Source organism: Chinchilla lanigera, unplaced genomic scaffold (genome assembly GCF_000276665.1).
Source record: "Chinchilla lanigera isolate Chin_1 unplaced genomic scaffold, ChiLan1.0 scaffold00018, whole genome shotgun sequence".
Classification (NCBI taxonomy): Eukaryota; Metazoa; Chordata; class Mammalia; order Rodentia; family Chinchillidae; genus Chinchilla; species Chinchilla lanigera.
In genome coordinates this window covers 28,512,603-28,524,750 of record NW_004955419.1, presented here as the reverse complement: position 1 = coordinate 28,524,750, position 12,148 = coordinate 28,512,603, and the positions used below count along the sequence as shown (strand labels likewise).

Below are 12,148 nucleotides of genomic sequence, written 5' to 3'. Positions count from 1 at the left end.
GTAGCTGCCATGAGCAGGTGGCCATAAAGCAAGCAGCCCCCCATGCTTTCTCTCTCTTGCAGGTGTTCCCTTGCCCTTCTGCTCTTTGCTATCAGTGAAAATGGCACAAGAACCTCTGCAGTACTATGCCTTAGACTTTCTAGCCTCTAGGATCATGAACCAAACTAACCCTCTTTTCTGTATGAATTACTTAATCTCACGCATTTTGTTATTACAACAGAAAACAGGGTAAGGAGCCTCTTAAAACAGCACATGCAAGTGTGTCATTGAGCTAGCCCTATCCCTTCAGGGATCTCTCTGCAGCCTCTAAAGGGGGATGTGGCACTCCCACTGGGCTTCTCCCCTCTCATCCACCTATCACACCTAGAGTCACCGTGGTCACTCCCTTTCTCCTGGAACAGCTCTACAGAGCTTCATTCAGGATTCATGTCACATTCCCTGAGACTGGTCCTCCTCATTCAGAACCCTCTTCATGGTCCAGGCCCAGGTAAGGGTGGGGCAGTGCACTGCACTGTGGGACAGTCCTTGTAGACACTCCAAAAACAACCGAAGATGATGAGGGGAACTAAAACTGTCAGAAGGGTTCCTGGGGACCAGGTAATTCATTTTGCAAGTATCTCCCTGGGCCTCAGTTTCCATTTCTGAAAAACAGGGATAATGATCGAACCCATTCCCTGAGGATTAAATCAAGCAAGGCACAAAGAGATCTCAGCAGAGTGCCTGACAGAGACCTGTGGTCAATGCTACATATAAATATATACTTTTATTATCATCATGCCTGCTCAATGCACACCTGATACAAAGGGCTTCATATGAGCTACCAAACTAAGCTCTCCTGACTCAGCCAATGCCCAGTGTGTGCCTCAGCTAAGGTACTCACCCTCTCCGAGTCTCCATTTCTTATCTCACTTGCTGTAGTGAAGAGATGAGAGAGACTATAGTTGGTACACAGAGGGTGCCAAGTCAACTGTCCTCAGCTGAGCCTCCCAGTGGCAGGAAGCTCCCTCTAGCCAGCATGCGTGGGGGTGGCTGGCCACCCTCGGACCTCAGATACAGGGCAATCAACCCTCACGCTCATGGAAGGTGGTGGGGAGATTCCAGCCTGGGATATGACAACTGTGCTGTGTGCTGGGACTGAGAAATGCAAATAAACTTGCTCTATGTCTCAGCTACTGGGCAATCTCCCCCAGTAGATCTGGCGAGGCATTTCTGTTCTTCCAAGATACTCTTTTTCCGTTAATCACTACAGAAAACTGGGCAGGGAGGCTCCTGCCATGGAAATATCCCAGACACCCAGGGACCACCCACTCTTGTGAGAAAACAGAATGCATTAGTAGGACCTGGCAGGCTTTCCCCTCACCAACAACATTAGGGAAACTTTCATTCACAGATGCCAGCCTGGGAAGACAGCTGTGGGCAAAATGGACAAGAATGCCTGCCTGATGGCCTGGAGTCCTGGGGGAGGAGGGGCAGGCAATAAGTCATACCACCAATGGCTGGTGACAAGTGTCACGGACACAGCAGGGAAGGGTAGGTGATGTCTGTGTAAATACTGGAAAAGAAGGAAGGACACACATGGGAAGGCCATTCTTGGCAGAGGGAAAATGGAGGTGGCCTAAACCTAGAGTGCATAAGAAGCAAAACAGTCCGGGCCATAGGCACATGGGGCAGATAGCTGGGGCTTTATTGGTCTGGGGAGGGACTTGGTTTTGTTGTAAAAGATACAAAGAGAGTTCAGCATTTTGACGAGGAAGGGTTTAACCTAGCTCTTATAAAACAAGATTGCTGCACAGAAAAGAGATGGAGGGGAGTGGGTACGTGGGCCTCTCTGTACTTTCTACTTGATCGCTGTGAACCTAAAACTGCTCTGAAATATAAAGTTTACTAATTTGAAGCAAAAGATGGGTAGAGAGATTATACAGGGAAAGAGGACAGGCTCACTAGTGACTCAAAATAAAGCACTGGATTAAGAAGGTCAGGGTGATGCAGGCTTAGGCCTGAGCACTAGGAGGACGGCTGGCTCTGCCTACGGCGGTGAGGGGGCTTGCCGGAGAATCCTAAGCCCGTCCCCGTCCAGCAGTGGTGGCACTCACATCATCACGGGCCTCCGCCTCTTCCCGGGCAGCCTGGTTCTCTCCCAGACTCCTGCTGAACGCACCAGCCCTCACAGCACTGATCAGACTGGGCGCACATTCCTGGGTGGGGAGCAAGGGATGGAGGTCCTGAGCTGAGTACCCACCTTACAGAGCCTTTGGCAGGTGACCCTGGGTGGGGGTAAGCACTAGGGTCAGGTCAGGGCCAGGTCACGGAGCCCCTTTCGAAAGAGCTTGGTACTATGGGTGGGGATAACCAGAGAATGACGTTTTCAGGCTGGCTTTGAGAGGAGACATCTGCCTGCTGATGGAGAGGGAGAAGAGGAAAGCAGAAATAGGGCACCAGTTTAGGTGGGTGGATGTAGGTGACTCCAACAGCACATGATTACCCATGGGCAAATCAGGGAGGACCACTGTGTGGGGCACAAATTTCTGGCTTAAGGTACAGTATGGCATCCACCAAGACAGGATTGGTGTGCATTTTTCCATAATGGCTCCTTCTGCTAACTCAGGAGCAGCAGGAAGCAGCTCAGTAGGATGGGCATGGGGAGGGCAGGAGGCTGGAGTGGGGGTCAAGGCTTAATTTTGCCATCAGCTGGAGAGAGAGAGAGGGAGCAGATGAATTGTGAGTCACTTTCAGCTCTGGCATCCTGGGGCCCCAATGGCTAAAATCAGGACTGGGGATTTCAGCTAATATAGAAGCCCGCAACAGACCTCCTGCCACAGAGGGAGGGGAGAGGAAGCATGGACCAGACACTTGGGCAGGAACCAGCTCTGCAGCACAACCTATCAGACTCTTGGCGCCTGTGTGTCCGTCTAGACTCAGGATACCTGACTGGCTCCACTTAGCCTTCAGGGGCTACCTCTTCCAGGAAGCCTTCCCTGACCTTACCGTCTCCCAGATTCACTGTGATCCCAGCCCATGGAGCCCTGCTCACCAATTTCCTTATTTGGCTCCTTGTGAGTCCCTGAGGGCTGATCCTGTACCATGTGCCCCTGAACCTAAGCCTACCATAGTACCTGCAAGGTAACAGGTGCTCAGTGAATGCTAAATGAGGAAGCTTAATGAGCTGCGCTGTTTTGCTTTACTGGGAAAAAAAAAGTATCAGTTTTGCTACCAGATAAATTGGATAAAACCTCAGAACATCCTAGTCAACACTAATTCTCCACTGAATTAATTTATGCATTCACTGGCAAGCTTAATAAAGCAGCCATATATTTTAGAAAGAACAGGTGGTGATGAATGACAGGCTTAATTAGGCAAATCATTTCACCTAAAATACAAATATACAAACTCCAAGGGCAGTGATTCGGCAGGCAAAGAAAAAAACATTTTTAAGAACAAAAGCTGCAAACACAACTGCTTTCATCCCTTCTAATTAAGTTTCTCTTTAATCTGCAATTTTAAATGGCAATTCTTTAAATTTAGTGATTTTTCTGTAAAAGATAAAGACACAATCCCTCAAAAGAATATCTGCATTTAGAGAAAAGATATGCTCCCCCCGTGAGTTGTTAGAATGACAGTGTAATGAATTTTACCTATAGGCAATTAAAAAGAGAACTGAGATTCCTGCAGGGGAAGGCAGACTCCAAGCTGGGCAGAATGGGGCGGGTGGGGAGCCCCTCTGACTTTGGCTCCAATGACGGGAGCTGGTGGTGGAGAGGAGGCCTGCTCAGTGTTCTCTTGGGTTCAGCCAGCCAGCAAGCCAACTCTTGTCTTACCCCAAATGTCTTCCTAAGAAGTGGGTGAACGGCTCATCCTTGCAAAATCAGCTTAAAGGCCCCCAGTTTTTGAGAGGCTTTCCTCATCCTTCCTCTGGATTATCTGGAAGCCAACAGCCCCCTTTCTACTTGTGTTACAGACTTTACATCAATCAATCCTGAAGTCTGGCCACTGCTGATGACAGAAGACTGAGCACCTTTATTAGGACCAACTCTCCTAATAACTCTGGCATCAGGTGAGGGCCTGCAGGAAGGTGGGAAGGATGCACCTGTCCAGGGTCTCACAGCTCAGTGGCAGATTGATGGTGATCTCAGGACTGGGGCTGGAGGGTCAGGACCACCCACCCTCAGAACATCTTGCTATCTCTCACTTGCCTCGAAGCCTCTTGCTCCATCTCTGTGCTGTCCAGAGGCCTCCAGAGTCTGGCATAAATGAAATGTTGCTCCTCCACACTTTCCTGGCCCCCTGCAGAGGATACACTTCTCTATCCCATGGGTCATGCTGTTGGGACCCCTCCTCTAGCTCTAAGGACACCCACCCCACTCTTCCCAGTCCACTTGGGCATTCTGTGGGATAGTGCCTGGGGCTAATTTTCCTTTCCCTTCTCCAGTCTCTTGTCTGCTCCTAAAGTCACTGCAGAGCCTGTGTTCTGAGATGAGACAAACGTGTTCCTTCAGGGTGCATCTCCTTTCTAGCCACTGCCTAGAGAAAGCCAGAGACAGTAATCTCCAGAAAACCAACCAACCTTTATTTATTTATTTTTTTTGGTTTTTCTCCGGTACCGGGAACTGAACTCACGACCTTGCGCTTGCCAGGCAGGCGCTTTTGCCGCTGAGCTAAATCCCCAGCCCCCAACCAACCTTTAAAGCACAGGTCTCCTGTACTTAAAAACACTAACTACCCAGAGCCCTAGGCAAACTCCTCATTCTGGAGCTCGTGGTGCTCAGCTCCATCCTGACCTTCCAGATGCATCTTTCCCTATAACCCCTCTGGATTCCACCCTACCCTTAGGTTCTAGTCACCAAGGATGGTGGGTGCCCACATCCATTATTGGCCTTTTGACCTTGCTTTTTGTCTGTGTCAGCCCTTTGGAATTCCCTTTCTTTACTATCTGCCTACAAAAATTCCAGCGATTACTCAAAGTTCAATTTAAATGCTATCTCTCCAGGGAAGCTTTGCCCGAGAACCCCAGGTGAAATTCCTTTCTCTGCCTCTGAGTGCAGACATCCCCTTTGTCTATACCACTGTCCCAGCCTTGGCCTCTCAGATCGGTCCACAGAAATAGGGTTTTCAGCATCAATCTCCCCCTCCAAAAGGCAGCTGGCATCCTTCAATCAATGGCCCCTGGCTGAAACTTGGCCTGGGAAGGGAGAGATAGTAGCTCTGCATCATATAAAGGGTGTGGACTTAGAGGAGTCAGGAAGACCCAGGTTTGAATCCACCTCTGCCATTATTTATTATTGGGTGACTCTGGGCATGTTTCTAAACTCCTTAGAGGCAGCCTCCAGCCCTTGAGCTCTCAGCCTGGGATGACAACCCCAGGCAGTTTCCTCTCACTTACAGGTGCTCAGGTGAGGCTGGCACTCTCTCTGGGTTCAGGCTGTCTGGCTGCTTCTTTCTGGCTGGCCACCACCTTCAACTCAGCTCTGGCACAGGACCATCTCCTTTAAGCACATGCAGTGAGGCTTAGATTAAGAATAAGAGGCTCTGTGTGCTCAGAGTGACTTGCAAGCTCTCTGCTGCCAAAGAGGCATCTTCATCTGGAAGTGAGCAGGTCACGTTTGTAAACCACACAGAGTTAGTCGGAGGGGCCTGCAGACTGCTCAGCCTGCTATATACTCTCAGTGAACACTCCAGGGTACAGAGGGAGACTTCAGGTGCCCAAGGTGCCCCCTCTGCAGTTCCCTGCTGTGGATTCCTGTGCACTGCTGTTCCAGAGGGAGTGAAGAGGGAAGACTGCATAGGTTCAGGAGGTAGGGTAGACTACATGACTTCTGGAAGATCGAAAATGCCACAAATGTTTACAACAATGCACAAACATTTATAGATGACTAAAACTGTTCCCATGACAACAGGCCTCTGCTGTTTCATTTCAATTTTCCAAATGTCTGTACTATGATCTCACCTTCACACAATGAGACACATACTAGAATTCCCACTTCACAGATGGAAAAGTTGAGGCCCTAAGTGATGAGGCCTCTCTTCCCCTTGGTTAAGGCAGTGGCAGCTCAGCAAAGGTTTGGGTTTTTTCTGGGGCTTCCAATAAGACTGTGCAGATACACATGGGTCCTGGGACAACCCTGGGTTCTACGATCACCACCACACAGGTAACATCTGGTGCCTTGGGCCAAGGAAGGTCAGCCTGGCAGAGTTTGTGTCTTTGCCTTGATTTGTGATCTGCCCTCAAAAGAAAAACATGGACACCACTGCTAGGTGCCTGGCTACAGAAGATCTAAGGAGAAAGCCCAAAGCCTGGTGAAAGTGATTAAATGACCAAAACACACAGGCCTCCACAGCTGTGAAAGCCAGCCATCTTTACCATCACACCTCAGTTCGAAGTCCACAGACAAACAGAAGATGGAAAAGGGATTGACTGCCAACATCAACAGCTAAATCAGAACTTGGGCTTGAACTAGGTCTCTCAGATCCCAAGGCCTTAGCAAGTTCAGCATAAATCTGCCTAAAGTAGAATACATTCTCAAACCACAGCACAGTAACAACAGAAATACCAAAAGCTCACATCTACTAAGCACCCACTGTATTCCTGACTCCTAGCACCTAGTTACACCCCCATTTTAAAGATCAAGAAACAGAAGCTGCTTGCCCACGTCACCCGGCTAATAAGTAGCAGCATGAGACTTTAAACCCCAATCTCTGATCCCAGGACCTAGTTTGTTCCTGAATCCCCATCAGACATTCCTGGGACCTGCTCACATATAATGCAGTACCTTATGACACATGTACCTGCAGACACTCACTTAGCGAGAATCCTAGAGCCTAGGATAGGGACTTCCTCCATTCACAAGCCCAGGGACCCACCCAGACTAGGCTGAGCACTTGTGGAAATGAGTCTCCCTGCCCAGCTGTGTACGCTTCTCCCTTAACCCACTGCAGATGGCAGGGAAGGAAGGTGAGAAGAAATGGGAGGGGACAAACCAGTGCTGGTCACAAACACAGCTATCAGGGAACTGCCTGCCACCCATCAGCACACTAATGTGGCATCCACATTCACACCCAGTTTGGATAGGCAAGGTACACTTTCAGTATCATGCTGGAAGTTCAGACAAGAGGTAGCCACTGAGGTAGTCAACAGCCACTCAAGTGTCCCACCCTGCAGGTCTCCCCAGCACCATCCCAGAGGACAGGTACGTGGCACACAGGACTGACAGGAAGCAAAGCACGTGTGCGTGTGCATAGACCTCAGGGTCATCTGTGGAGCTCAGGACTGTAAGAGAGTCTGGGGCTGGTTTTCCCAGGATCAGACTTAGTAATTTAAAAAATACCTTGGTGCTCATTATGTGCCAGGCACAGAGCTAGGTGGAAACCCAGGTGTGAACAAGGCACACAGGGTCTCTGATCTCACAAAGCTCTACCAACATTTAGATCTTTGATCAGCCAAACAGAAGGGCAAAAGATAGTCTATCAAATCTTTGAGTTTTCTTCCACCCAAGAGACAAAGCTATTAAATGCTAATGTTTTTTTCATTTTTAAAAAAAGGTTACTAAGTGAATTTTTTTCCTAAGTGAATTTATTCATATGTCAAATAGAAAAACCAACTGGAAAAACCTGTCCCTCGGTAATATATTAGCCAAAGAAAGTGAGTGATCCCAGTTCTCTTACTGAACCCCCCCTTTGTGGGAAGCCCTGCTGTTCACATGTGTTAAACATTAATTACGAATGTTACTCATTACACAGTAAAAGGCTCCTGTACAAACACAATTGTTAATTTCCTTGCAGGCCCAAAGCATTCTGGGAAGTTGTGCAGGAGACAGAAGCATCCTGGGAACTGAGGGGAGCCAGTGGTGGGAAGGAAATGGCATGTGGCTGATGCGACAGGTGGCAGTGCCCAGGTCTAAGATTCCCTGAAGAACCATCTAAAGAGGCCAGGCGTGTTTAGTCTGAGCACCCGAGGGTGAGTCACAGGGCTCGTGGGAACAGCAAGTATGGTGCGGCACTCACCGCACACAACTACAGTATTACCAGCCACAGAGCATCTGCATTTGTGGGGGACAGGGACAAATCATGAGGTCAACACAGAACAGGCAGGCACAACTGCTTCTGCCTCAACAACACCCTAAGCCAGAACTCCATGATAACAAACAGCTGGCTGCAGCACAGGTGCCCCGGGTTCGCCACCACTGCCCTAAGCCACCTCACACCAGAACAAAGTGAAGGGCATGTTTTAACAGACCTCTCTGTGCTCAGGTATCAACACAGGAGTGGAGAAGGCCGGCGTTTGCAGTCAGACTGATCTCAATTCACTGGCAGTGACTGTGGCAAGCCCCTCACTTGGAGCCTCAGCACGCTCATCGATGTGATACAGCGCAGCAACCCCCACCTTGCAGGGCTTCATAGGGTTAACTATGCCAGGTTCATAATTGCTGCCCAATAAATTTTAGTTTCCTGCCCTTCCCCTCCTCCCTTATCTTAACAGGATTATTTTAAATTACCCAGCTGAGCCAGCTCACAGATGACTCACAACTGTTTCGGAAACAGGCATACCTAGGACCTTCCTTCCCTTTCTCTGCCCTTTCAGCCTCGCTTGATGAGGCTAGGCATATATCAAACTCAAGGGGGAGGCTACCTCAGGGGTGCACATCACAGCAGTAGCACCCGCAAGCAGACCATGACAAGTGTGTACCTGGTTGCTCCAAAATAAACCCATAGAGAGTACAGCAGGAGCACAGAGGAGGGGTCCCAGCCCAACCTGGAAAGAGAGTGGGGAAGGAATTGGCTATGTCCGGGAAGGCTCTCTGGATGGGGGAGACAGCGACCCTGCCTGAGCCGAGTTGTGACATCTCCTTCCTAGCTTCACTCCCACTATATGCCTAATGCATACATAGTATGTACTCAGTGCATCCCAGGTCCTCAAAGTGAGGTCCTCAGATCAGCAGCATGAGCAGCACCTGGAATGTGTGAGAAATGCACCTTCTCGTACTTTTCCCCAGACCCACTGAGTCAGGAACTTGGGGTTGGCACCCAGCAATCTGTTTAACACTTCCTGCACATTCAAGTTGGAGACCCTAACCTAAGCAAATCAAGCAATCTCTAATATGTCATGTCTGGAATGGAAAATAGGGAGAGGGGACCCTCTCAGATCTGAAGGGACCACTGGGCCATACTTGGGAGGGAGACTCAGGTGACTGGCGGTTATAGCTGATACTGGAGTGGAGATTTAGGATTCCCAACAAGAGAAGCATTTTCACAGCCCTCCCTGCTTCTCACTGCCAGGGCTAGCTGGTGAAGGGCTTTGTCAGTGGGGCCTCTCTGACCACTCAGTGCCTCTGTTCATAGTACTGTACCATTTTTATGTATTGAATTTTGTTTAATATAGCGAGCCTTTCCTGAACATCAACAACCACTCTCCCATGCAAGACTGTTCAGGCTTTATAATGTCTTTTCATCCATCACAGAGACCCAGCATGACCAGAGTTGTGACTATCTCCATTTCAGAGATGCAAAAACTAAGGCTCAGGGAAACTGAACAGCCTGTCTGAGGTCCTGAAGCTGGAGCTAGTGAGTGGCAGAGCTGGCATGTGAACCTGGGATGGTCTGACTCCTGCCCTATTAGTCTCAACATGCGAGACACACTGTCCTAAACTTTCTAGGGCACAGAAACCTGTCAAGGAGCTGATAGGGGAGACAGAGAAACACCCAAAATAACTATGCTGAGCAAAACACCTATGTGAGTCATATGTCTGTCTTCCATCTCTGTTGGGAGACAGACCTGCCACTTACTGGCTGAACCAAGGATGCTGTCTGAAAAGTAACTTTAGGGAAACAAATCTTTGGATGAGTCACAAATGAAGTAACCTTGTTTCTCAAAAAAGTCAGTAGAGTGCCCTTCATTACCTCTCCCACACTCTGGTTCCATGACTGAGTACTTGGCCCTTCATTCATGAGCAGCTACACTCCAGGACTGAGGAATGGAGCCAAAGGAGCTGCTTCAGTGCGTCATTGTCACCTGCAAGGCGGCCCAGCCATCTCTCACCCACTTTGCTTAGGGATAGGAAACCAGCGGGACAGAGTGACACTCCATACCTCCCCACAGTGCTGTATCATTCCAAGGACAGTGAAGGTGTCTGAACCCTTTCAGTCCTTTAGTTACCCTGATGTCTGCAAAAACAAGCTCATGGATGGTACAGACTCCTCCCAAACCTGGAGAAGCACAGGAGGGACAATTCTCAGATTCCCTTGGGTCAGCAGGACAGAGGAGGCTGTAAAATCTACTGGAGGCACAGGGTGACCTAGGATCATCAGCCACAGGAGCCTTTCTTTGCATTTGGATCGCAGGCAAAAAGACAGAGATACAAGGGAAGAGGTGGAGGATCCAGAAAGATAGGACAGGTTGATCTTGTGGAGCCCACAACCTGGCAGACAAGAAGAACACCTATACACAATCTGTGGTAGTGTGAAAAATGTTCTACCAGTGACATGTGCAAGATGCTGGATGGGCCCAGGGAGGGGACCAGACATCTGTGCAACACAAAGCTATGTACCAGTGAGGGCTCACAGAAATGGTGACATTTGAACCAGGCCTCAAAGGAGGTGCAAGATTTTTCCAGAAATGGTAAGGCTGGGACAGGTGATATTTCAGGAAGAAAAATGGGATGTGCGTAGGACATGGTATATCCCAGGAACTTTGAGCTGTGTGTGCTGAAATAGCTAGAAATCAACTGAGGGGTGCAGGTTGAGGGTCAGGCTCATTGCTGAAGGCTAGAGAGGAAGGCAGGGTCTAGCTGTGTCTGAGTAAGATGGAGATTTAAGGCAAATGATTTTAAACAAATTAAAACTCCCTTTCTGGCCTTCAATGTGGGGAGAATTAGTCACTGAATGTTTCTTTTTACATGTCTAAACTCAGATGCATTCACTGTTCTGACTTTTCAGTTCTTAATATTAAACAAGAACATTTCCCTAGGTTGTTATAAACTCTAAAAACATCACTTAGTAGTGGCTACACAATATTCTACTACATGGATTCATATATCTCCATGGATGGACATTTCAGTACCTTATTTTTCATGATTATGAACAATGCTTTTTCTGAATTTTAGATCTTTAATTTGGCATAAATTCTCAGGGGTTGAGCCATGCATGGTGGTATACACCTGTAATCCCAGTACTCAGGAGGCTGAGGCAGGAATATCACCATGAGTTTGAGGTCAGCCTGAGCCACAAAGAGAGTTCAAGGCCAGCCTGAACTGTTTAGTGAAACTCTGTCAGGAGTAGGATTATAATCAAAAAGGTGTGAGCATGTGACATGGCCACACTACTTTCCAAAAGGGTCATGTGAGAGGAGGTCCAGATTCTGGAAATCTAGTCCTGGAGGAGGAAGGAGCCACAAGAGTTGCTCAATGGGCTCCTGGCAGGAGGGGGCTGGATGGCCCCTGAGGCCAGAATGCGCCCTTGCCTGTATTCAGGGCAGGCTCACGCTGAAGGTGGGATGGGAAACACGGTGGCCGTGTAAGCCACGTGGGCTTTGCCATCCATGCAGGACTGGATGGGTTCATGGGGCTCCGTCAGGCCAATGGACCTGCTCTGCAGACAGGCTCTCTCTTAGCTTTTAAGTAACTGTGCTATCTCTAAAGATAGGGAGTCCAGAAACAAGGCTCTAAGACACCAGTCTTGAGTTTTTCCTTAGCCTTGGGGGGATCCTCAGTACTAGGAGAAAGGACAGTCCAACTGGATTGTCAAACACAGCTGCAGCATCTGTCCCAGGGCAGGCTGGGGCCCCGTCTATACTCCCTTTGTCTGAAGTACGTGCTGAGCAGGCTGAGGGGAAGCTATCTCCTGAGCAGCACCACGTGTTCCCTACCTGCCAAGGCAGGGATGGTGACTCGATTCCATTCCCACGGCTGGTCATATTCATCAGCAGGCCTGTCATCATCCTGGGGCAGCTTGCTCTCCCGCAATCGGGGGCTGACCGTGCTCTCCGAGTCCGAGTCAACACTTTGGCCTTCAGGTTCGTAAGGGGTGTCATACAACTGGATGCCTTTGTGTTGGGATCGGATGCTTTCCTGTCTCTGGAATTCTGTAGGCAAAAGGAAAAAAGCAGAGATGTAATGGATGTGTAGCACATATTCCTCACCTGGAATCCCTCCTAGGAAACCCC

The 12,148-nt window shown here is 49.1% G+C and overlaps 1 protein-coding gene across 1 annotated transcript in view; it reads right to left on the bottom strand.

Moving 5' to 3' along the window:
* The window catches only part of Shb (Src homology 2 domain containing adaptor protein B), a gene marked incomplete at its 5' end in the record, with an annotated part of 132,595 nt that overhangs the window by 31,198 nt on the left and 89,249 nt on the right, over positions 1-12,148 (bottom strand). The window contains 1 exon segment of the mRNA XM_005382857.2: positions 11,852-12,067. Within this exon segment, the coding sequence (XP_005382914.2) occupies positions 11,852-12,067 (216 nt within the window).